Raw genomic sequence first — 27,467 nt, forward strand, 5'->3', positions numbered from 1 at the left:
TCAATGCATTTTATTTAAAACTTTTATTTATAACACTAGAGCATTAAGCATTGACATCAAACACTCTAGCATTACATGACATAAGCAAGAAACATGAGTGACCTTTATGTCATGACAACAAAGTATGTACACAACAAACCCCTCCCTTCTCCCTTTATGAAAGTTTGGGACTTACTGCAATGAATTTCCTCCTGAAAAGTTGAGCCAAAGGCATATGTACAATAGAACACAAAATGGTCCAAAATATGGTCCTATTATTTTGAACTAAATTTTTTGAAGATTAAGTTAGCAAATAGGCATGTACTTATGGCAGGATTTTCATCATAACAAAGCAGATGTTTCTTTAGTAATAGTATTTAGAATAGTTAACAAAAGCAAATCAGATTATTCAACGGGCGAGTAGGAAATCTATGTTCATTTAGACAATATAATTGTTACATCACAAACCAATTATTTACAGAAAACTAAAACTTTTCACATGTTTATCAAGCACATTTTAATATATATTTTTAGTTATTTAAATACAACTTTTATTTACAGCAATTGAGTTACTATTTACAAGTAAAGATCAAAACAAGATTTATCAGCACTATAGTCAGTTTCTTTCAACAGTTGGGTTAAACATTTAACAGAAATTAGCAATGTTTACATCAATGTTGATCTGTAGAGGGGAACCGCACAGCTGACAAAACCTAACTGGAAAAATATGGCAAAAGGTTTACTATTACAAACTCTATGATTTGGTTTCATTACTTATTTTATGAACTTTGTAACCTAGTTCAACTCGATATTTATTTTAACTACTACTAAACACTATGAAAGCTGAAAAGGGGTATTTTGTAAAAGAAGAAATTGCGTCACAAACTGGTTTGGTTAACAAGCATACATAGGAGTTAACCATCAAATGTGATTTGACGCAGTTGGAAATTCACATTATGCCACCTATTAGAGTCCCTGAATAATACAACATCAGTAGAGACCTAAATCAAGCTAATTAAAAATTAGATTCTGTAGATTATAATACTCAGTGAATGTCTGGATTGGCTCAAATTTAGTTTAGATATAGGCCTAATCCGATAGTTGATTCAAAGCATGACTAACGCAAGTATGGTAAACAATAGGTAGAATCATGTATCCACAATTAATTGTGATAATTCTTTACTTCATAGGGCTATTGGAAGGAGCCGTGAGATCATCTTAGCAGTCAAAATAAATCACTCATCTAGCAAAAAAACTTTTAAGATGTGTACAGTAATATAAGAGAAACATGTATTAAGCAGATAATTAAAAAATGTTAAAATATTTTGGAAATTAATTCATAAAAAAGTATATGGTTGTATTCACTAAAGTACTGAGTGGCAGAAAGTGATTTTAGAGTCTTGAACTAGAAGTTGTGCAGATGATACTAATTATTAAATACTCACAAAGGTAATCTCATAAAACCCTTAAATGCATAACTAGTAGTGTACATATTTTTTTTACTGTTAATTATAGCATTTAAAAAAGTTTACACTTAATTCAAGATCATAATACCAAAAACAGCTATACATAATGTTAAAATATAATGTTTTATTTAGCAAAGACGGAATGATTCGTAGTGAGAAAATTTTCTGGCAGTAGTTTCAGAAGGTAAACGCGTGAAACTGATTTTGTTGCTTGCTGTTCTCTGGTTAAAATGACCATGCGCTTAGAGAATTTTAACATAAAAGCACAGAGTATGGCAATATATTCATCTTATACTGCACACAAACCAGTGATTGGGAAAAAAAAGAGTATAAACAAAGTTAAACAAGATAAAACAACATAGGAAACTACAATAGTCAATTTATAGAGTTTAGGCTTACAATTTTTAAAATTGAACAATACTACACTATAGGCCTTAATGAATGATTCTAGAAGATTTTAAATGAATGACTTGTACTTATAGAGTGCTACTACTTATTTTGTGGCAAGAATCATGAAACAAATATGTAAACAATAGACTACTAAAATAATATATCTAAATGCGTAAATTGACCAAATAGCTAGAGACATCAGCTCATACCATTTTAGATCTGGTTCAGTTTATAGTACAAAATTTACATTCAGCTAGTTACAGCTTAGTACCTGCTTCTATTTTCTGGGTAGCGTGATGAAGATGCTGCTGATGAGGATGGTGCTGCCTTGTTACTCTTTCCACTAGAGCTTTGAAGATTATGTCTGTGCATTACTGATGATGATGATGTGGATGAGCTTGGAGATGGTCGATGGTGTGGTCTTGGAGGGGGTGGAGGTGGTGGTGGATGATCTTCTGGAACTGTATTGCCACTTACAATTGTCTGAGAAAGTAGAGGCGGTCTAAAGGAAAGGTGATTCACTGACAAAGCTGGAGATGAAGATGTGGGTCCTTGGGTAGCAGTCCATGAAATTGTATGAGGCTGCTGAGAGTTTGAGGCGCTTAAATGGCAAGAAGAAGAGGGGGCTTGTTGCGGTGTATGATTTGATAGAGTTGCAGTAACCAGTCCTGGATAAACCAATCCTTCTCTTCCCGGTGTTACGACAGGTGGAGGGGTTGAAGTTGATGAAATGCTTGGCTGCTGATGGTAGTTGTAACTTGTGCTTGGGCCACCATTTACAATGGATGTCTGTGTAGCTGCAAGATTTGCAATTGAAAGTTCGTTTAAATGTATATTACCTTCATTATTAATATGGTTTGGAAAAGATGCTAAAAATAAATGAATAACCAGTGCTTAAGTGTAAAAAAAAATCTCTTTGCAATTACAAAAACAAGTTAAAAAGGGTTAAAATGCAAGATCTATGCTTTTATATTTTTATAACCTTTACCAAGAAATCCTGGTCTTGAGTGGGATGAAGATGCAACAAAGCTAGCTGATGCATAAGCTGGCTGAGAAGGAGGAGGTGGGGGTGGCAAGGAGTCATCTCTACCTCCATTTGATGAAGCAACCTCTGAGTCATCTAAAATATTGCAAGAAAAGTGAAAAACTGTAAAAAAAATATTTCTTCTTTACCTCTGCTGTTTTTAAGGGAATAAAAAAGAAAATTGTATATGTAACAGAATGAACACACTTTGATGTTGAAAGTGAAAGAATGTGAATCCACTATTACTTAATTCTTAAGTACCTGATTTCTTTTTTTGTTCCTCTGTGCAGTCTTCAAGACCGAACTCCAAGCGAAGCCTTTCAGTTAGACTTAGCTGTTTCTCGACTTTTGGAATGGGTTTCTTTTTGTCATCTGATAATGCAACAAATAAAGCATTTGGGTTCAGACAAATTGTATAAAAGACACTGATTAATGGGCAACATTAAATTTCACAAGTTTAACAAATCTTATACTTTATAGATCATACCTTTCCTTCTATCAGTTGAACGAAACAGTGGTAATGTTGCAAGGGTAGGCATTTTCTGAGTGTTACTTGAAAGAAATGACTTGGATGGTGATGTGGATGATGTGGCTGTGTGAGATGAGGACATCTTGTACTGATGTGATGTTGTTTCTGGTGTTTTTGTTTCTACACTTGTTGAAGCAGGCTTTTCCTTTAATCTTTTGCGGTATTCTAAAAGACTGACCTATAGAAGCAAAAAAAAAAAAAAAGGATCAAGTTTACCATTGTCATTAAATTTTAATTTCAGCAGAATAGAAGTTTTAGGTATTTTATTCCACCATGTCTTGTGTAGTAAGGGTTGCCTAATATGTTACTATGTAGAAGGTCACTTCCATTTTAGTGAGTTAACTCTAACACATACCACCAAGGCTTCCTGGCTAGTCCTGTTGTCAACTTGCAGTGAAAATAAGTAGAGGTCAGCATGATGGAGAAAGATCTAATTCTGTGACATAACAATTTCAGCACCATAATACAATTTCCAAAAGATTCCATTTTATATTTTATTTCCAGCAAGAGAAAATTGTAGCCTCATCAGTACAAGGCAGGTGATACATAGTTACAAATGCATTAGGAATAAAGGGAATATAATCTACACAAATGCCAGAAATCCACCAGGATCAAAGCATTTTTTTTTTAAAATCTAAAATTTCCACAACGTGCATAACCTATAATGTAAGAAAAAGGTATGGGGAACCGGTACAAAGTAGATTTTGTGACAGTCAAGGAATAGCTATTAGACTCGATGCTGAAATGAAAATGGCACAAAAATAATAAAGTTTTCTTTTTACAATTACCTTTTTTTTCACAGCAGGAGTTGCTTCTGCTGTTGAAGAAATAGGCGGAGAGCTTGTCACAGGTACATGATTGGAGCTTGATGCTCTCATAATTGTTGGCGAGGCAGTGGACAAGTTGGGCGATGTGGAACTTAAAGCACTTTCATTAACGAAGACTGATGGCGGTGAAGATAGAAGTGATGAGGACGACGGTGATAAAGTGAAAGATCGTGGAGTAGGAGTGCTGCTTAGTACATGACAACTGGGAACAGTACTGTTGGTTGTAAGAGTTATATTTACATCTGTAGAAGCAGAAGATGTGGGCTGTGCTTCTAAACTCAGGTTAGATTGTTCATCGACAGTTAACTGATTGGACCTTTCCTGGTTGCTGGATACACTTTGTGATACCCCTGAATTGTAATCATGAGTCACTGTTGAAACAGCATTGTCTGGGAAAGCTTCCATTTGAAGGTCCTTTTGCCTACCGTAGCTTTCCCACGCACTGTTACCCATTTGTGAATCCAAACCATTTGAAGAAGAAACACCTAAACCTTCCATAGAGGACTCATCCCCAGTAACTGAATTTTCACACATGCCCTCCGCACTGGGTAATCTTTCATAGTTACTGTCACAGCCACCATCCAGGATTGCTGTGTCTATATTACCTGTGTCCACAGTTAAAGTATGAAAAATTGGTCTGCGAATAGCTTCCCTGTGTGTCTCTGAACTTGTTGAGTCAACATTGTTATCAACAGCATTGTTGAAAAAAGAGGGCTGTCCATTACAGTGTGACTCAGAGACAGCAGTATCACTTGTTTCCTCTTCAATGTCATTACTTTCATTCATACTACTAGTAGATGGATGATTGGATACTGAATTTATTCCCATGGAGTCACAACTCCTCAACTGCACATTATCACTGCTATTCTCATCAGGATCATCATGCATGCTACTGTCTTCAACATTTATGCTGTTGGAATCACAATGTCTGTTATTAACACTTTCCATATTTTGTTCAGATTCCTCAAAAGAATCACACATCGGCTCCTCTGACACAGATTCTACCAAAGTCGAGCTGGTCTGACCACTTGAACTAATACACTCCGCATCAAGCCTAGAACCAACTGAAGTGCCAAGCATACTTGAAGGATTTATTGAGTTCCTTTCTTCAAATACTGCTGAAAACTGTCCTAACACATTTCTATTTACATGCTGAGAACTATCTACAACTTCACCTTCTGTGTGACTTAAGTTCAAAGTTCTTTGGATGTCATTCTCACTTACATGCACACTCGCAGAGTCAGTGCAGACATTATCACAGATTTCACTATTATGGCCGGTCAAAGGTTCAACAATATCTTCAGAACTATTTACCTGACATTCCCCTTGAGTTATGAAGCTCAGCCTGTCTTGACTACTAGCAAAAAATCTATTGTTGAGATTAACAACAGCAGTGCTATCAGTTAATGAAGTTGGTTCCATTTCATGAGCATTTAAATCAACACGAACAGTTGCTGGACTGTCTTCATCCATTATTGTCTTGGCTGTAACACAGCCAGCCTCACTTCCCTCATCTATTAGATTATTTACACCATTGTACACACCACTGCTATTTACAACAACAACTGTAGATGCGGAGCTATCAATTCTGGTATCCTCTTCAATACTTTTATACAGGGGCTGCAACAAATCAAGTCCATTGTTTTCTATTCTAGATGTTGAGGCTATTGGTTGAATTTCTCGCTCATTTGGCGGCTCATTACTGCTGTCTACTTCCATTCTTTCAAAAATACCTCTAAATTTAAGAGGGTATTTTGTGTTTGGTTTAGGCTGAGTGAATGGCAATGACACAGAAGAGATTGGCACTGCCTCAGACATACCATTAGCCCAAGTTAAGGAAACTGGTACAGGTAGCATTGTGTCCAGATCAGGAAATGACTCAACTCTTTGGTCTGTGTTCACAGTGGGCAAATTGTTTTCAAGGAGGGCTGATGACAAAGCACATTGTGAGGATGAGGCAGTGCATGACTTCTTTCCATCGTTCAGAGTAACTGCTTCTTTAAAGCCATTTTGATGAGGGTAGCCTTTATGTAACAACAATCTCTGCAGAATCCCAACAGGAAAAAAGAGAAAAAAAAGAACAATAGAAAATAATTAAAACTCAATTTGCAAACAAAAATAAATAACATAGGAATTTTTTACACAACTTTAAAAATTTAAATACTATGAAACTGGAAATAAAAGAGATTACATTAAACTTGATTTCATTGAATAGGTAAGCCTTTATTTACTCAGAGACACAAGGCAAGATTCAAGCATACACATCTACTCAGCCTTTTCACTACTTACAAGCACTCAACCCCATTCCCATTTCACAACCTTTAGAAAATAATGAACATATGTACAAACTATTTACAATATTTAATTTACACCCCATCCCCCACCCTCCCCTCCCCCCAAAAAATATCAATGCCAATATTTCAGTTCATCTATACTTCTAGATTCATTTTCTGAGATAAGAGGGCTCCTTACATCATCTACACTGTGACGGTGCGCTGGGAAAATCTGTTTCACTCCATTTGTTTTTGAAGTGATGCCAATGTTATTGGAAGCAAAGCTCTCTGATAAGATGCCAGGACTAGGTGAAGGCCCGTTACTTTCAATTGAAAGTGATTCCCTCATTAACCTTCGCTTTTTAAGTGGTGTCACAAAGTCTGTAATAAATACAATTTCTCAAAATTAAAGATCAGCTGAAAAATATGCACATGGAGGTAAAATAACTCCCATCATAGGTATAGAGTAACTTATTTTGCTGTATTCCATATTAATAAAAGGTGATCAGGCTCTAGACCAATACTAGCTATGGAGCCACAAAAATTATAGCAATTAACCTCTTATACACACCTAAAGGAGATGCTGCCCCAGGACTTCCCAACCCTGTTCCAGGATTTGGACTTGAACTACCATGAATTGGGGAGGCTCCGCCACTATCTGTGCTTACGGACAGGCCATGGTTTAAAATGAATGGTGTTGGAACTTCATGCATTGCTTGGCGCAGCCACCGCTTTTAGAGAAAGAAATTCATTTTAATTACATTTTTCAGTTAACACAGAAACACACATTCCAAGAAAATTTAGGCTTAAAAAATACCTTTTTTGCTGAACCAGCACTCGATTCTGCACCTTTGCTATTGCAGCCAGCACTACTGGAATTTCTTCGTTGTAGATGTTCCATTGTATTTACATGTGGATTAGGTAAACAATGAACAAACATTTCTTCTTCATTTTTGTTTGTTTCATCTTCTTGTTTATTTGTCCACTCATCATAAAGGTGCTGAAAAAAATGGATAACAGAATTAAATCACTATCTTAGAAAATTGGACAAAACATTTACTTCTTAGTAGGCTACTTTCAACAAATCTGTTTTGATAAATCTTAACAATAAACCATAACAAGCAAGTATAAAGCAAGCATGAAAATGAATAAAACAACATCATTACATTGCTTTGTGGTAAATGAACACTATACCTAATATACACTTTTGCTCCATACCTTTTTTGTCTTTATAAATTTGAAAACACCTCCATCAGGTTCTGAATTGGGATTGTTCATAGGGCAAGGAGTAATTGGAACAGGCACTGATAATGGAGCTGGTGGAAAGCTGCTGTTACTGTTTCCTTCATCTGTTGATATTGATGCAGCATCAGAGATAACCGCTGTGCTCTGCACTCTACTTCTTCTGTATGAGGCAAATTTTTTTTGGGTTTAAGTCAGTGTCAATGTTGGTAATTGCACTTATTCATTTTTTAATACTATTTTAGTACTAAGGGACAATTTACTCACCTTCTTTTTCTTTTCCCAGCCTTTCTAACAGGCTTGGGCGGGAGCTCTTCTTTGAGTGGCTTATCTTGCATAGAAGTGAGAACTGCTGAAGAGAAATAGCTTGTGGTATTTGCACTACTGGCTGGAGGAGTACCAGTAGCAGGACTTTCAGGTTTAACATCCGTACAAGATTCTGGAGATTTTATTTCAGGATTTTCCTCATTTGGCTCAGTTTTGGGATCTGTATCAGAAGGGCTGTCTTGGGAAGTACAACGAGAATGTGTGCTACCACTGCTGTTTTGTCCATCATTTTCCTTTAAGAATATAATAGAATTAATTGCATCGTTAGTTTATTTGTGATTCTATTGACAAGTGTTTGAAATTTTAATACCAGTAAATTACAAACCTTTTTAGGCTTTGTTTCTGAACATTTCTTAGTTCCTATTTCTCCTCTTGCCAATGCTTCTTTTCTTCTTTCTTCACGTTTTTCCATTTTTTCAAATGCTTTCATAATAGCATCCAGTTTTCTTTCCTCTCGTGTCTAAAAAAAGTGTTATGAAAACAGAAGTGTTAAAAATCTAATTAAATACTACTTGACTTAAAACTAAATAATAGTTTTTGAAAAACTTTTTAACAAACCATTTTTCTAGGACATTCAAACCCAGTGTTGGAGTCTTCAGATTCATTTCCAGCAGAAGCAGAAGATTCAAGCTTGGGATCTACTGTATCTTCAAGTTCATCTAAACTTTGCCTCCGTGAAGATGGGCGCCTCTCCCTTTTTATTTCTGGATGATGATAATGATGGTCTTTGCTTTCTTTATCTTTTGTTTTAGACTAAAAAAAAACATCCCATTAGTTGAATATTCTTAAAAGGTTATTACTTTAGGATAACAATTACAAATAGTTTCAACCAGATTGTTGAAAGAATTATGCAAAAAAGTAAATATTCTATTAAGGATTTAAAAATATCTGCTCTATGCTTGATAAAATTTCAATTATAAGTTTCATTAATGTCAGTTTGAAAACAGATTGAAAAATTATTAAGGCTGACTTTTTAAAAAAAAAACAATAATTATCAAAAGTAAAATGCTTTTTTTCTTCTTCAAAAACCTAGTATAATTTAAGCTAAAAAAAAAGATGAAAATGTAACAAACCTCCTTTATTTTAACATGCTTTTCTTTCATCTGGGAGAGAGCTATTGGTTCTACTTTCTCTTCTTTGAATGTCTCTTCAATGAGACGGCTTCCTCTTCTTTGCGTTGCCACTGGCTTTGGTGGTGGGGGAGGTGGAGCTGGGGGTGGTGGTGCTTGCTGCTGTAAATTAAGTGTTATATTACTACAAGTAAGCAAAATAATAGAAGAGCAAGATAAATCAAACAAAAAAAGGATGATTCTACATGTTAAAAAAAAAGAATATGAAAGTAACCTGTAATGATTCAGGAACCTCAAGCTTAAGACTGGATGCAATATCAGGCTGTTCATCAAGAAGGGCTGAAGCAGCCAAGAGAGTGGATACGTTTGAAAGTTTAATAGGGCTACTTAATCTAGGAGGACTGGAAGATGTAGCTAATTTCATCTGCAATGCTTTCACTGGTGACGATAATACTCTACTTGGACTGGTATGAGAAGAACTTGAGTTAGAAGTGTCATTAGAACAATCTCTGCTTGCATCACCACCAGTTAGCTGTTTCTTGCGTTTCAAAGTAAACTCTTTTGTTGAAGACCTATTCAATATAGAAAACGATTGATGATTGAGTTTTTTCTAATAAACCTGTTAAATTGAGTTTGAGCAATGGTGAATTGAAGTTTGTAATCTAATGACTGATTAAACACAACTCACTTGTAAGCGTTTTTCTGTTTTTTCCAATATTTTGTAACAGCACAATTGTTTTTCATGCAAGCACATTCCACACAATATGAACTGAGGATACAAAAATGTTATTTGTTGAAAACATGCCATTTTAAATACATTTATTGTAACTTAGTAAGCAAGGGATCCTAACAAACCAATCTATTCAGCAGAGGGACTTCAAATGTCTCTCTACACACTGTATAAGATTAGCATTAACTCTTCCAATGTAAATGTCAGGTAGTTACCAGAGTTGGATGGATTCATAGGAAACCTTAAGGACTAGAACCAGGAACACAAGTCCCAATTAAGGTTAATGGCTCTACCACTTCATTATCCAACCCATTATTATCATTCATAAAAAAAAGTCAGTTATTTAAATGTAGGCTTATTTCTAGTACTAAAAAGTGAAAATTGGCAAGAAAAAACCATGTAAGTGTATTTAAAGTCAAGTGTCAAAATACTGATCTTACCAATCTTGATAGTTGTAATCAAATGGAATAGTAATTTCATCTCCAGCTGAAATATCTCTTAGAGACACAATCACAAAATAAACCTTCCCTTGTGTAAAAATATGCTTAACCTGTGGGTAAAAAACAGCATTATAATTAATAACGTTCTAATGTTATATTTATTGCTCTGTCATAGAATACATAAAAAGTAATATTTTTGTTTCAGTCATAATCAAATACTTTCACTAATATTAAATATTTCTACTGATATTGCAGGTTGATATTTTAACCCCATATTTAACACTAGTCCCAGGCTACCCTTGATGGTTAAAGTTGTTATCAGCATTACTTGCTCTACAATTATGCATGGCTTGTAGGACAAGAATTTTTTTCTTACAGTTAATTATCTGAACCTACTCATTTCAAAGACTAAACATATGAAGCTATATAATGAAAATAACTAGAGCAAAAATAGACAAAATGTAACCTCTGCATTTGGGGAACATGATCTACGGATGAAACGAGCTTCATTGCCAAATATTCTGGCATCAACACAGAGATCAACATCCAATTTAGAATAAAAAAGTACAAATGGTTGAAGTCTGAAGAGAAAAAAAAATATATATAGATATTTTTAACTCATAATAATAAAAAAAATTCAAACCTCTACATGGGAAACTAATACTCTTTTAGATAGTTAAAGAAGAATAATTATTTACTTTTTAAAAGAATTAACAAAAGCATATTCTTTATCATAATCGTGACGAAGCATGACTCTGCCTTTGTACTCAATAACCACCTGGCCGGCAGGGATCTCTTGTGTTGCTTTCAAACCCTTAATCAAAGGACAAAAATAAATTACTTAGAACATTATTTATTTTATTACAATCATCTTGATTGTGTTTAATAAATTATTTTTAAACATATACCTAGCCTAATTATGGCTCTTCAATTCAAAGAATTATTTTAGTAAGGCAAAAGCATGTACATATTAGTTACAAATGTATTATAATCAACTTTATTCTAATCAATTCATAATTACTTTTATAAATTACTTGAAATATATAACAGAACAGTTTCAAATACATAAAATAAAAAAATATACCTTTCTGTTTTTTCTAACATCAGCTACAGAAACACAAGTTAGTTGTGATAACATATGATCAGGCATTATGGATGATATATCCACCTGTAAAAAACATACATATATATATTAAGAATATATTTTCCAATGGACTCTTTTTATAAGGATTCACATATTTTTTAAAGAACAAATTTCCCTCTAATTTGCCTCGCATTTTACCACAATATAATGCTAAATATCAACACATCATTCACAACCAGAGCGGATCTTCATAATTTAGTGTTGTGAAGATAATAACCAAAAGTTACTTAGAAAAATAAACAAGAGCTGGACGTTCCATACTTTTATAGTTAGAAGCATATTAATATCATAATTTTTTCAATAAATAACTTTTGAGATTTTTCATAAATATGTGAAAGGAGTTGTCAATTATGATGTGATTTAGCCAGTTAATCAATTTTTATTACTGCTCTCTTAACTTCACATAAAGCTTCATAAAGTAACCAGAAGTCTAATTGTAATTAAAGAAGGGAACAAAATTTTCACCAAATTAAAAAAAAAAAAAACACATGCTACTGACTGCATTATCATAAGCAGTTTTAAAAAATGCATATCTGCTGGTGACACTATTCATAACATTGGCATCTGGATGAACACCATAAAGCAAGAAAAATGTTAAAGATAGTCCATTTTATTCTTCAAATTTATTATAATATTGTACCTCCTCAGTAGCGAAAACCTTTTCCCATTGAATTCCCAATGGAAAATTTACTTTTAAATTTCCTCTTGCTTCAAGTATTCCTGGCTTTACTCACGTGAGCGATTTTTAAAAATATATTTCAAGATTTAATAAGAAAAGGCATATCTTACTGAGTGACCAATGAGATGAGAGTTACAAGAAAACTCTTTAACAGCCGGACTGTACTGGTTCTCATGTGCATGTTCATATGAATCAACCCAAGGGCTGGAATATTGGAAAATCATTATCAAATAGTGAATAAAAATTAAACATAAGGAAAACATGCAAATGCAAAGATTGGCTAAATAGCACAAATAAAAACAACCATTACCTTAAATTACTATTCCATGGATCTGCATTCAATTGCTCTAGTGTCAGTAATGGCCTGTTTTTTAATTTCCCCAGTTTTATTTTTTGAGAGCCTTGCTTGAATAACTAGAAAGTAAATTTTAAAAAAAATTTCAGCATTCTTGGCACAACAGTAAGTTTTAAAATTAAAAAAATATAATATTTAAATTACCTTTTTTTGCTTTGATGCTTTGATATTTTCTTTTTCTTTTTTCCCTGCTTTTTTCACCTTTTTCTGTGAAAGTGGTTTGCCTATTTTCAGTTTCAATGGAGGTTTGTCCTTAACTTTTGAAGCTCGCTTGTGTTTTAAACTTTTTTTCTTTCCAGAAGGAAGTTTCCGTCCCATAGAAGCCAGAGCATTTGCAGGTTCTTCAGGATCTGTATCAGTAGCACTTGAATCCGACAAGACATTACGGGCTAAAAAAAAAGGAATAAAGTTAAAAATCATGTTTAGTTGAAAATCTAATGCTTGAAAAAGAGCATCCTAAAACATTTTTTTAATTAAAAAAAACAAAAACCCCACTTTTTACTTTCTCTTATACACAGTATAGAAGAAGTATTGTTATTGTGCAAAAAAAAAATCTTGACGTTTTACACCTCCATGAGTCGCAAAAACATAGTTTTGCAATTTTGTCCATATGTCTGTGAACACAATAATTTGAGTACAGTTACATCTAGGTTGATGAAATGTAAGTATTAGATCAAATTTGTAGTTCTGTATTAACTTTTCAGAGATTTCCAGTGGAACTTATTCTACTTTTGGTTTTTCAAAAACCTATAATTTGAGTACTTTTTCAGATAGACGAAATTTCACACATAAGTAAAAGATCCGATTCTCTGCCTTTTGTCAAATTTTGAGTTATTTCAGTTTACAGAAAGTAGTACTTAACTTTCGATTTCTCAAAAAACGCATAATTATCCATTACTTATATTCCGCACTATTATAGACATTGCAAGTATTTAAAATATGATTAAAAATCATGTCTATATTCAGAGCTGCCATCCCCCATAGTCTTATATAAGAACATTTGAGAAAGTTTAGGGGAGATCACTCCTACTATATTTATGCTAGAAGTATTTCTTAAAAATTTCTATTCTCTTTTGTAATATGAGGCTAGCAGGCTGGAACATTACTCTTAAGATCGGCAGATATTAGGTTAAGTTCTCTTTTCGAACCTGACAGCCCATGGGGCAAGTAGAGTTCATCTGTTTCTGTGACCTCTGCATATGAAGGGATAGTGCGGTTAATACTATGCCAAGCCACCTTTACTTTCCCTAATGTAAGTTAGGTGCCCATCAGAGCTGGGTAGATTCAGGGATGTTCTACTGACAAACTCAGATTCAAACAGTTGACAGTCTAGCGGAAAACACCAAAGCAATGTAGAAATAAGCAGTTTAATTTCCACAAGTCGTTATCTTCATGCCCAATGTATTGCACAATCTAGTTAAACTTGAAGGTCAGCTGTGGAGGGACCTATTATGGAGTGTGACTTAAACAACAAACATACTTTTGTGTTAAAAGGGCTCACTGCCCAACACTGTTTACTATATTTAATATACATACCTGCCAGCTCTTCCCTCTTTCTTTTTTGCAGAGTTTTCGCCTTCATAGCATCTAAAATTCTAGGCTGACAAATCTCACAAAAGTAGCTTTCAGGGATGTTATTTCTGTCAACACCCATACAATCTATATGCTGCCAAACACTAAATTAGAGGACATTAAAGAAAATAAATAATGGGGTTGGAAAGTTGAGTGACAAATATACCCTAAAATAGCAAGCATAACATAAATTATTTTTAGGATTTAAACAGTTTGAATTAAATTGAAGATAATTTATAAATACAGCTGCTACATACCTGCATTTGTCACAACAAATCATGTAACCATCATCATGCAGATAACCACAGATACATCGTGTGATACTATCTTCCACAACTTCTTCTGCAACAGATACAGGGAGACTTGTTTTAACCTCTTCTTCAAGCTGAACAACACCATTAACCTGAAGAGGTGATGGTGGCCTAGGCGAAACTGGTCGGGGAGGAGATGGAGGTGGTGGCATCCCATAATTATGATCCTATTTAAAAAAAAATTAAATTATCATTACAAAATATTTTCAATCTCAAATAAGGAAATATAATGCTATTTTATAACAAAAATAATGCTAAAATAACAGCAGGTAGTACTTCTTCAATTCCAATAACTTGGCTAAAATCTACTGTCCATGAAAAAGTAGTGTATATATCTACTGGATTCCCATTTACGTTACTAGTCAACTAGCATTAAAAATGTTATGATTGACAGTATACATACTATCAAACTCACTGTGCATCAATGGTAATTGAAATGCGGATTTAGCAGAGAGATTTTTCCTCCCAAAAAAAGAAAGATTTTTTAGTCTGTAGTTTGAATACTTTCATTATGAAAGTAATCAGATTACTTAAAGAACAAGTCTTAATCTTACATTTTTAAGCACAACAGGATGCTCTGGGAGCATTACACACACTCTGCTTATATATATATATATATATATATATAAAAACGGAACACACTTAACAAGGTTATATAGAAATATGATATACCAAATACCTGATAAGGAAGACCAAAATAGCTAAAGCTATTAAGAGCATGCGTGCTGGAGGGTGGGAGAGGTCTTTGGTAAGTGTGTTCAGGCAGTGGAATATCAAGAACATCAGCACTGTAGATATGCATAACATAAATAAATATATTTAAAGTATATATATATTATATATATATATATCTATATCATACATTTACATATAAACACAAATATAATAAAATAAACACACCAAACATATTGCCTATAAGGCAAAAATCGGCATGAAAAAAATATGATGAAGTCACATTTTTACTTTCTCGTATATACGAAGAATAAAGAAAGTCGTGTAATCGTGCAAAAAAAATCTCACTGATACGGAAAAACATAATTTTGCAATCACTGATACGGAAAAACATAATTTTGCAATCTTGTCCGTATGTCTGTGTGTGTGTGTCCGTGTGTAAACACGATAACTTGAGTACCGTTACAGCTAGGTTGATGAAATTTCATATATAAGTATTTTATCAAAATCGTAGATGCGTATCAACTTTTGAGCGATTTCCGATAACCGGAAGTGGTATTTTTTCTACTTTGAATTTTTCAAAAGCCTATAACTTGAGTACTATTTCAGATAGATAAATGAAATTTGATATGTAAGTAAAAGATCTAATTCTCTACCTTGTGTCAAATTTTGAGTAATTTCCGTTGACCGGAAGTACTTATTTACGCTATTTCCGATTTCTCAAAAAAACGCATGTAAATTTATAAAGTACTAATAATATTGCGCACTATTATGCACATCTTTATTTAGCGTTCACTTGGTGTGCATTTCTTTTTTCTACGAGACTATATTCTATTTTTAAAAAATTTGAGTATTTAAAATGGATTAAAAATCATGTCTAGAAGTCTATATCCCGAGTTGCCATCCCCCGTAGTGTTATATTAGAATATTCGAGAAAGTTTAGGGGAGATCACTCCCGGTTTATTAATTCAAAAATCAATTTGAATCAAAATGTGTAGTTTAGTTTAGTTTTTTTTTAAAATGTGATAAATATTAAAATAAAAATGGTTGCTATACTTTTTTAATTAAAAAAACCAGGACAATGAGGAAAATACGTCTAACCTTAAAAAGGAGTTTGATTTAATGTTAAGGCATGGACTAAAAGTGAAATTTCATGTTGTACGCATACGTTTTAATATTTAAAATTCGGATGTTGTTGTATTTTTTTAATAGCGTGTTGGTTGTTTCCCACATTGGTCAATATTATTATTATTAGGTAACCTGTCACACCACTTCATGTTTTGCTGTGATTCTGCACTATTAAAAAGCTCCTATGATTCTAAGGAGAAAAAAATTAAGCCCCAGGAAAAGACAGGAGAAAAAAATCTAACAATTTTTCCTAAATGGATTGTTGAAGTGTTTAAAAAATACAAATTTAAGAGAAAAATATATATACCATTTATATATTATTAAATACATTATATAACTCAAATTATTTTCAATTTTTATTCAAAATGCAAAAATTAGATGCAATAATATGCATAATATGATATAATATAATATAAATTAGCATAAACATTTAAGCTCTTTGTTAATATGTGGCCTGAATTAAGTAGGCTTTTAAAATTTGTATTCTGTGTTTAAATCAACCTAACTAGTTTGCATTTACTGTGTTTTTATTCTGACTTAGAGTTAGCGTAATTAATGATTTTCTGTCCCCAACTCATAATCATATAAACATTTTAACCACATTTACCATGCTCAATGTAATTTATTGTAATAGGATCAAGACAGAAAGCTGACACGGTACAAGGGCTGATGTGGATGCAGAATGTCAACAATACATGATATGGATGGACAAAGCAGACCAAGGAAAAGCCTATGGCAATAACCATACAAAATACAAAAATAATATGTTAAATGTATGCTTTTATTTGTAAAGCTACTTTTAAAAATTATTTTTGCATTACAAAATTTGAGGTTGTTATGTATAATATCTTACTGATTTTTTAAAAAGCTTTTAATGTCCATCCATCCATCTATATATATATCACCCATATGAACTGACAAAAGATTTTACTATCAACAAGTAAATTGATATAGATTTTATGACTCTTCCTTTGACTCCTACACCCACATTGCAGTTCTTTGAGATGGGTTAGGGGCAGAGGAGAGAGACTGTCAATAGGTGAGAAAGAAAACCTATGCAATTTGGGATATGGCCAAACTCTAAAAAAAAGTGCTGCAAATTGTTCACCCCATCAAAACTCATATATGTCTGGTTTATATGTACCTTATTCAGTGTTTTCAAACTTTGAAAGGATATGAATTTCAAACTTTGAAAGGATATGAATTAAGATTAGAGGTTAACTGATAACTTAATGCAATTATTGCCCATTAGTAAAAATTGACTATGTAAAATATATAAAAGTTTTACTCTGTGTATGATGAAGATGCCTCATCTCCACTGCCATAATGTGACTCTTGGCCCCCACTGTTTTTAACAGCTCCAACTCTCAAAGTGACACTCATCGCGATGGTACCAGCTGAGTTCGTGGACTGGTTACATCCACTTTAGTGATATGAACTGCTTCCAACATGGCAGAAAACACAATTTCACCTAAAAGAAACAGAAATTGCTGATACAAAAAAGAGGAAAGAGTTGCATATTCAGATTTTTTATTTAAACAGAACCAAAATTTACTGTAATTTATTTGCTAACTGAATTAAAGATTTTTGTGTGGTTATACGTGCAGACCACACTATTCCTTCTTGCACTACGTCAGGAAATCTGAATGGGTAATTTCATTTTTAATTCAGCTATATAACTACATATTTTCTACTTTCAATGATGAATATCTAGATCATGAAAGATGATAGGCAACTTTTATAGTCTTGTGGCAGATGTAGATTGTTATGCATGCATTCATGTAGATATCAGAGCTTTTATTGCTACCTACTAAAATGAAATGTTTTAATTCTTTGTTATTACTTCTGCTAGGTATTACCCTTTAAAAAAACAACAACAAACAAACAAAACAAACAGGGGCTTGTAGAAATGTGTAAAAACAAAGGATATTCAGACATATTACAAGAAACGGTTTTGTTCTTTATACAAACCTAAGATGGTTTCTACTATTTCACTGTTGGTCAAACATGTTACAATGGGCACGCAACTTTATTAATTATTTAAAGGAAAATGGTGTAGCCATGGTGATCACAATTCAACAATAGATCTAAAAAAAAATGCATACAAAACATTTTAATAACAAGCTTTAATGTAATACTCATAATGCACTAAAAAGGAAAAAAATAAATGTTTTTTTAAAAATATATTATAAAACTTCTATTTAAATGACTAAATAGAAAAGCGTGGGTCGCTATAGTATGAATTTGATTCTTTACTAATATTTAAGAAGCGACCAACGCTTTTCTTTATAGTTATTTTAATAGTAGAGTTTTAAACTATAATTCAAGAAAATCATTTATTTACTCCTTTTTAGTGCATTATTACATGAAAACTTGTTATTAAAATGTTTTTTTAATGCAATTTTTTTAATACTTTAAATTTTAAAAAATACAATAAAGTTGCATGACTAAAAACTTTTGCAAAAACCTATTGAACATGATAAAACGTGTATTATGATAGTGCGGAATAGTTGGATAAGACTACCTACAAATTTAAGAAAATTTTAATTAATGCAGAAAAACTTAATTAGTCATCCTTTTAAGTCAAATTATAATGTCATATTGCATTATAATCGGGTCCAAATCCATGTGCCTAATTTCAAATGGTGCATTACCATACTTTGTGACTCCCCTCATTACCAACACCCACTTCTCTAAGAGTGATGTTATTTATGGATGACCCTTTCTTCTTCTTTCTTAAAATACACACACAGGTTTACAATTATTATTTTAAGTAAGTATTTATTCGAACTTAACAAATATATTTTTTATTTATACAATTTAATATCTAATGAGTCATTAATCTCTGTTACTTAGTAAATTAGTTAAAGCTAGTTGTTAGAAATTTGAGTTAATGTTATTACAAGTCTTTTATTATTTCTAGAAACTATTGATGCAATTTAACAAATCTATACATGAATGAAAATAGTAAATAAAACATAAGAAAAGCCAGTTTATAAGCATTAGCATTTGCTGGAAAGTAGTATTTTAATTCCAAGTCAATTGTGCTTAAAATCAGCTGAACTAAATTAGTACATACTGATTCTAAATTGAACTTGTTGATGTCAACAATGCTATCCAATCCATATCCCTAAACCAAAACCTAGTCAAAGGCCAGGAATATTGGTATTACCCATGTCTGAAAAACTGACTTTTCACAAAATAGGCCTGTTAGTAGTGATAGGTTATTACAAGAATTTTATTAAGCTCAGGTTTAGTGTAATTTAATGGTTAAAGATTAGGGTTAAGGCTATGGTAGTATTGGTAGGACTTGGGTTAGGGTTGACATTATCAAGTCTTTAGTTAAATACCAGTAATCTAACACTATTTTTTAAAAACAAGATTTTATAATTGTGGCATTAGCATCTGACACTGGTATAACATATCCCCTATGACCCTAACACCAGAGCTGAGAAATAGAAATTATGACCTGATCTAGATCTTTTATTACAAACAAATTTAGTCACACACCTTTTTTAATAAGTTTTCTAGATCTACAATCCTACTAAATCTACCACTAGATCTAGCTAGGCCAATGCCGCTGCCGAGAAAATCGGACAAATCGGCTTTTTCCTACCCCTTGCATGTTTAACTCTGTTTTTTGCATGCTTTTATTGTGTTTATGTTAACATGTTATACATCATTCTGTTCGTAATTGAATTACCTTTTTAAGTGTATTAGTTTGATTTCTCTATTATTTCAGACGTTGAAGAAATCGCCGATTAAATCGCATTTTTTACCCTCCGCGGCGACGTGCCGATTAGGGGGGAGGCTTTTTCACCTTTTTAAAAGGGGGGTGTTACTTGGAGTCTATAGACTCTGTGAGTTTTCGTACTACAACTGTGAAACTTGGTAGAAGAATAGATTAAATGTACACGTATAACGCTCAGGGTTCTTGGTTAAAATATGTTAAATACTTTCGGAGATATCAGACCGCAAAGTTAAACTAAGTTATTTGAGCTATTTAAGGACCGATTTTTTATTTGAACCCTGAGCTGTATTCCTGAAATCTCGACGTTTATTAATATGTATGATATGTCCTATAAGGCCCTATAATAAGGACGTCTATAGACTTTGAAGTGGACCGAAAATATAAACATGACGCGCCGACCGCTGTCTGACTGAACCGCCCTGCTGTGCTTCAAATCGCCGTCTTTAACTTGATGACGCGTTACAAAATTTTTATACACGTATCGAGTTTACGTACTACAACAGTCAAATTTGGCAGACGAATACATTAAATGTAGACATATAACGCTCAGGGTTCGTGGTCAAAATAAGTTAAATACTTTTGGAGATATCGGACCGCAAAGTTGAACCAAGTTTCCCGGTCTATTATTGGACATATTTTACATTTGAACCCTGAGCTGTATTCCCGAAATCCCGCCGTTTATTTTAATGTATGACATGTAATATAGCACCTCGTAATAAAGCCGTCCATACATTTTAAAACCGAACGAAAATAAAAATTAACGCGTCGGCCGCCGTCCGACTGATTGGTGATCTACACATCGTGTGGCACAGCCGAGTGTGTGGTCACGTGACGCTAGGCGCTTGATCCGATTGGATGAGACTATAAACAATGTCTAAAGATAGATACATGTGTTCCCGTGTTTGACTCGACGGCTATTGCTACTTTATATTTATAAGCACACAGACATGTTGCATTACTTTGTCTTAACCCATTGAAACGTCAAACAAAAGTTTTGTTAGTATTTACGGCTGAAGACTAATCGTCAAAATTAATCTTCTTTAGAAATTAATCCGAATAGCTTCGGCCCGATCAAACAATGTTGTGATGTGATTCGTGTAACGTTTCATCATTGTGTACATTACTTTTTCGTAAAAATGGCTTTAAAAATAAATTAAATTATATCCGGGGCTCTTTTCTACAAATTTTAATACCACTAGCTTGCCAAATCGACCAAAATGGGGTGGGGTGGATGAGGGTAGCCACTGACCATCCTACACTGTATGTAACACCCATAACCTCACCCCGCCCCCACTAGTCCGTGACGCGACAAGCCGACGAGCATAGCTTTTGATGTTGTATAACACCCGTACGGTACACGGTGGTTTCATACCCCACCTCCCCCCCCTTCACTTTGTGGATGTTACTAACCCTCGGGCATAGATCAGGAAATCTTGCCAGACTTTTGTCTCTGAGATTACATACTATTCATCTGACACGTTCATCGGGTTGGGGTTGGCAGACTAGCCTATCCAACGGTCGTGTTTACGTAATAGGGCAATAAAATTCGTTGGTCAGAAGACCTGGTTACCCACATGTCTGATTGAACTAAATCTAGGCAAAAGCTGGTGGTGGTACACGTGTCTGTGTATAGCCAAACACGGTAATCTTACACAATTTCTAGAATCTACTAGATCTACACAGTCAAGCACTCAAACACGTGCTTTTTTCTTAAGAAAGTTTTTAATTGTAAAAGGCCTACTGGTAGGCTTACAAAATACATAAACATACTTACTACTAGCATAAACATTGGGCATAAATATAAATTTATGTTATGTATCTATAACTAGATCTATACCTTGTGCAAGTTTAAAAAAAAAAATTTTTTCCTCCAAAGTTTATTTTATTGACATTGTAAAAATGATTAACTTTAATATGGGTAATAATATTACATAATTACCATAAAGCACACTCTGATTCTGATCAGACACATTTGTAACTAGACTAATTCTATAGCAAAAAGGATTAAGATATTTAAAATAACAAGAAATATAATTATAATGAGATAGGCCTTTATTTTTGGAACAGAGTAGGCCTATAGTATTGCACATAGATTACATAACATCTTTTAAGAAGTTACCTAATCACAAATTTACTATAGCATTCTTCTCTTTGTATTGAAAAACTTGATTAGTTATATTTTCTTCTAGTAGGCTATTAACTTGAAGTTAACTGACAATGAGCAAAAGTGATTTTAAAACAAATTCATGGTATATTTTGAGCAAAGGGTGGGATTACATAACCTTTACATTTGATAGTTATGTAACAATGTTGGACCATTTCAAATCTACCATTAGCTTGAGCATATACAAATGTCATATTTTAGATTAAAACAGCGTTACATTTAAAGAATGACTTCTTATCACGTTGATTATTAGATGTTTAAAAAAAATTTAAAGGGGGGTATTACATAATCTATGAGATTAGTAGGTTGAGTAATCAAAGGACACTTTTTAAAATAGCATCATTGGATTCAGCATACAAAAATCTATAAAATGTCTTAAAATTACATCAATTGATAAAGTATTCTGGCTTTTATACCACTTTTAGTGAAAAACGCTTAAAAATTTGGTCCATACCCTCCCAGTATTTTTCCTCTTTCAGGGTCTACCCCGGTTGTCTGAAAAAACTGCTGTTTTTTAATGACTAAAAAATTCATAACTTTTTTGTTTATGGTCAGATTTTGAAAATTCAAACTGATCTGTAATCAGATTGACAGCCCCTATCCAAATATGTAACTATTATATTGTTTTACTGAAATTAAATTTTTGCATTGGCCTAGCTACTAGATCTAAAATCAAGATCTGGTACCAACTAGATTCTCCCACTAAAACTCCAGAGTGCTCATTTTTAACAAGTAGTGAGTGAGAAGGTCTTCAAGAGAGGATGTCTGTGACATTTAGTTAAGTTCTACTGCTTCTACTAATCTAATCTTTATTTGTTTCAGAGTTAAATTGATAAATAATAATTAAAATGAGAAAAAAGCCTAATGGCAGTACTAGTTATGCATAGTTTTACTATAAAATATGGCCAAGGCAATTTCCCAGCTGACCATGAATAGCCCCCTAAATAAAATTTAGTTTATACATTTAAAACATCCAACATATTATTTTCGACAAAAGTCTGTATCTTTATCATTTTGATCTCTTAGTGGCTTGGCTCAGGACATGCGGGGGGGGGGGGGGGGGGGTTATGCATATGGGCTTTTATATATTAGGATATCTAGCCAACATCTAGATCTAGATCTATGGCGGCCCTACTGCATTTTTAAATATAACCCAACCCTACTATAATATATATATAATATATATAAACTGTTATAACACTATTGGTTTGATTTAACACTAGTTGATGCTAAGAAAACCTTAAACTATTGAGGATTCTTAGATTAGCTTCCCAAGCTCAAGTGTTCCTCACTTACTATTTACTAGCTGCTAGTAATAGGCCACATGAACAAAAAAATAAAGTGAGTCATTATAATATTTTTATTATTTTTAGTTAGGGGCCAAGTTAGTTAAAAAAATGTATCTACTGTCTAGATCTAATTTATGATTAAAATAACATTTCTTCCAAGATTCTTTCCATTGAATATCTCTAAAACATTGTATTCATTTTTAAAACCCTAGCAATCTCGGAGGCTGACATTTTTCAGTTTATCAACATGTAGGCCCAGTTTTGAAAGTAAAAAAGGGAAATAGATCTAGATCTAGCTGCATTTCCATGGCTCTTACTTCAAATTGTTTTGTTTTTAAAAAGTTTAAAACTAATAGTAGGCCTACATAGGTTCTAAGCTATTCACTTATTTAAATTTAGCCAAACAAACTTCGACTAGCCTAAATCAAAATTGCGGAAAGAGAAGAAGCCATTTTTAGTGTGATTTAGCAGACCAATTCTGCTTTTGACAGGACCATAGTTATGTCTACCTACTGGTATCTACACAGTCAGCAACTAAACAGTCTAGGCATTCTAGGTCTTAGGTCTACTCTAGGTTGTAAAATATTGAACTCTATAAAAACTATTAAATGTACTAAAGTGTTGTAGAAAAAGATCTAGATCTAGAGGTCTAGATCTACCACTACTAGAAAGTTACAACAGAAGCAGTCTTGGGTTAAACTCCATTTTAGCGTATTTTATTCACCACTTTACGTTCACCTCAGGTTGAGCGTATTCTATTACAAACACAACCGAAACACGCAAAAACGTTAGAAAAACACTAGGATTAGAGCTAGATCTATATCTATTTATTTTTTTATATGAATGTGTTTTAATTAGAAAAGGTAATAAAAAAGCATTAGGACAGTTCCAATTAAATAGCGTGAGATCGACAGCTGGAGAAAAATCCCTACACGGTCGAGGGTTCACCATACGTCATAGGCCTAGCTTGGGCAATAGTTATTTGAAATGGTGTTGGCCTCAGTTCATAAAAGTTTAGGCTTATAGATCTAGATCTAGGTAGCATTCAATATTCCAAATTTGGATTTTTCTCAAGTTTTGACAAAAATAAATTATCAAAACGAAATCAAAACTTCATAAAGAAATGAGGCATAAGCCCAATGTTTTCCTAATGTTTTTGTGTTTCGGTTGTTTATAATAAAATACGCTCAACTGGAGGTGAACGTGATGCGGGGAATAAAATACGCTAAAATGGAGGGTGAGTTTTACACTACAGCAGTCTTGAGTTTAGAATCTAGATCTAGATAGACTGCTAGAGTTTAGGCATTTCGACTTCCGCTGTTTCGATTCGGTACGACCACATCCTGACTTTTTCATCGTACTTGTTGAAATTCGCCATTTTTTAACATGTTAATTCTCGCCATCGGAATCGAAGAATAAAATGTATTCGATGTGAATATTTGAGTTGAATTTCATCTTTTATACATACTAATAAATGAATTAGCTCCCGTTTTACATTGTCCGATACCGAAAGCGATCACCGATAATAGCAAATATTTGTCGAAATGCCGACGCTACCGAACTGGCGCATTGACAACTAAATTTCAGATATAAATAATCCTTTAAGTTGCATGAAAATAGGCTTAAATAGCATGCCAACCATTTGGATAAATAGAAATGTCGATTTGAAGGGTTTTTAAGCACGGGCCAATGAGGAGTAGCGCGATAAAACTCGTAGGGGTAGGAACGAGAAAGCATGCGTAATTTCATAATGGCGGCCGGGCTACGAGATATTAATAGATATGCGCATACGATGTTTTTTAAATAGCTGTTTGTTTTTAAATGGACTGTTACAATAAAATTAAAATGGGCTTAAAATAAATATACTTTAGATCTAAATTATTAGATTAAAAATGGAAAGAATGTAATTAGGCCTAATTGCTGCCTAAATAAATTATAAAATTTTAAATTAGCCAGATTTTTATTAACCTTCTTAATACCAGGTTAACTAGATCTAGCAAACTAGCATTAACGAATTGCAGATAAATAGATTATAAAGGCATTTTCAAGTAGAAAAAATCTATATTTATTGTAAACAGTTTAAAAAAAAAATAGAATCTAGATCTAGATCTAAATGGAAATGAAAACACTAAAACAATAATGGGTCTAGAGATGTGTAATAATATATATATATATATATAGGCCTATATATATATATATATATATATATATATATATATATATATATATATATATATATATATATATATATATAATATATAAACTATTAGGCCTTAATGTAAATACTGACAGGCCTATCTGTAGTATCTAGATCTATAAAGTACTATAAAGGGCCTAAATTAAAAATAATAATGCCCAATTTTATAAACTGCACTGCATTACAGTTTTAGTTATAGGCAACTATAATAGAAAGAAAACATGAACACTTTAATTAATGTCATTTAAGAATTTATCAAAGGATACGTCAACTTCACTAAACATTTTATAAATAAGAATACTGTGAAATGTCAATCTTTGAGTTTTAGCACACCTCAACACTTTTCATCAGAAACATTACAAGAACCAAAATTTTCTAAATTAATAATAACATTTTTACCATGTTATACACGGACACAAATCCAATGTTTATGGCAAATCGTTAAGTATCTTGATCATATTGTGCTGTATTTGACCTGTAAGTTCTAACTCTATACATTACCTGTACAATATGTATACTAGCATTCTTATTACTAACACCAGAATCAATATGTAAAGTTTAATCTTTATTTTTATAGTAGCAACAAAGAAGTGTAACATATTAGCCTGTAGTTAATCATCATAGTCTAATTGCGCTGTACCATATTCAAGTTCACTATTTATAGTTTTCCTCTAGCTATGTTTATTTTACTTGCATGATTGTATTTTGTACAAGCTCTAGTCCTAATATATAAAGTTTCATGATGGTATATGGAATAGCAACCTAGCTGTGCAGTCTGGAAATCCTCGTAAGGCAGTCACTATAGAACAGTGCCACACCCCTTAATTTAACTTCATTATTTCTAGTTACCTCTTTTCTAATTTTTATTTTATTTGTAGACTTCTATTGCCTATATCATTGAGTACAAATGTGCAAAGTTTTATCATTATATCTTTAATAGCAACATTGGTATGCAAGTTTAAAGCCAATCACACGTCTGGAATGCAGGTTACAATGAAACATAACAAGTTAAACACATAACTTTGAAAATTCATATAAAAAAAACTATTAGGCCTAGAATGATAAATTTGATATTTTTATCAATTGGGTATATTATAGGATTAATCTGGGTCCATTTTATCATTCTATGATAATTAGGAAAAATTTCCCAATAGGCCTAGCTAGAGTTAGAGTGCAGCTAGGCTGCTAGAGTCTAGTTCTAGATCTAGAGTCTAGAACCTAAGTAACTAGAATGGACTTGCACTGATTAGAAATTTAGATCTAGAAATCTACTACTAGATCTAGATTCTAGATTTAAATCTAGAAACTAGTCTAGATCTAGAATTAGGCTAATAAATTTATTTCTAATTTCTAGGCTCAACTTCCAATTTTCTCATTCATGATTCACTTTCAGCCTAGGCCACTACAATTCTAGATCAAACAACAACACTAACTAGAAGTTCACTTACTCTTTTTTGAAAAGCAGTTAATCCATATCACAGTTTGAAATGAAATAGACGCAATTTTTGATAAATAGCCAAAATCCTTTACTGTTACAAACGGTAACAGAATGAGAATATTATTTCCAAACAACCGACGTAAACAAAACAAACGAACAAATTCGTTTGTTTACACAGTATTTGTCCATTTGTACCTTTATAAGGAGCTTAGAAATGGATTGCACACCTAAAGATTTATATGTAATTACTAAAAGTTCACTTTAATTACATAAAAAGAAACGTTTTTTACAACCAACTTATTATATTTCTGAAAATTAATTATTTTGTGATAACTTTCCAATCCACTATGGCGGCCATAATATTGAACACTTTTGGGGACTTCATAGACGGTTGGCACGGATCTTCTCGCGAGAAATAACTAAAAAAGTAAATTTTTTACATTATTTAAGTATTTTATCATATTTATTGC

General features: G+C 32.9%; 1 protein-coding gene across 3 annotated transcripts; it reads right to left on the minus strand.

Moving 5' to 3' along the window:
- Positions 1 to 27,374, minus strand: LOC131939466 (mucin-4). 3 transcript variants are annotated; one of them, XM_059297773.1, is made up of 27 exons: positions 27,008 to 27,374; positions 17,447 to 17,629; positions 15,038 to 15,146; positions 14,305 to 14,525; positions 14,012 to 14,151; positions 12,620 to 12,864; positions 12,431 to 12,534; positions 12,231 to 12,324; positions 11,382 to 11,465; positions 10,996 to 11,111; positions 10,764 to 10,878; positions 10,298 to 10,407; positions 9,816 to 9,896; positions 9,402 to 9,699; positions 9,131 to 9,286; positions 8,616 to 8,810; positions 8,383 to 8,517; positions 7,998 to 8,290; positions 7,707 to 7,893; positions 7,306 to 7,488; positions 7,060 to 7,219; positions 6,688 to 6,869; positions 4,177 to 6,258; positions 3,347 to 3,566; positions 3,121 to 3,231; positions 2,824 to 2,955; positions 1 to 2,635 (listed from the first exon to the last, which is right to left on the minus strand). In XM_059297773.1, exons 2-27 carry the CDS (start codon positions 17,539 to 17,541, stop codon positions 2,100 to 2,102), a joined length of 6,384 nt encoding a protein of 2,127 aa, XP_059153756.1. In that variant the 5' UTR covers positions 17,542 to 17,629; positions 27,008 to 27,374; the 3' UTR covers positions 1 to 2,099. The 3 variants fall into 3 exon arrangements, with proteins under 3 accessions (XP_059153756.1, XP_059153755.1, XP_059153754.1); XM_059297772.1 differs by having other exon boundaries at positions 1 to 2,632; positions 9,131 to 9,289; XM_059297771.1 differs by having other exon boundaries at positions 9,131 to 9,289.
- Positions 27,375 to 27,467: the final 93 nt, after the last annotated feature.

Source organism: Physella acuta, unplaced genomic scaffold (assembly GCF_028476545.2).
Source record: "Physella acuta isolate Inbredline_101_S28 unplaced genomic scaffold, ASM2847654v3 ptg000281l, whole genome shotgun sequence".
NCBI lineage: Eukaryota > Metazoa > Mollusca > Gastropoda > Physidae > Physella > Physella acuta.

Bases quoted from the DNA above. Each gene is read 5' to 3' on its own strand.
- LOC131939466 (XM_059297771.1), bottom strand. From the start codon at position 17,541: ATGAGTGTCACTTTGAGAGTTGGAGCTGTTAAAAACAGTGGGGGCCAA. The intron at 15,147-17,446 runs GTAAAACTTTTA...GCATATCTACAG, and splicing joins GCATCTTCATCATACACAGA to TGCTGATGTTCTTGATATTC. The intron at 12,325-12,430 runs GTAATGGTTGTT...CCAATATTCCAG, and splicing joins CCATGGAATAGTAATTTAAG to CCCTTGGGTTGATTCATATG.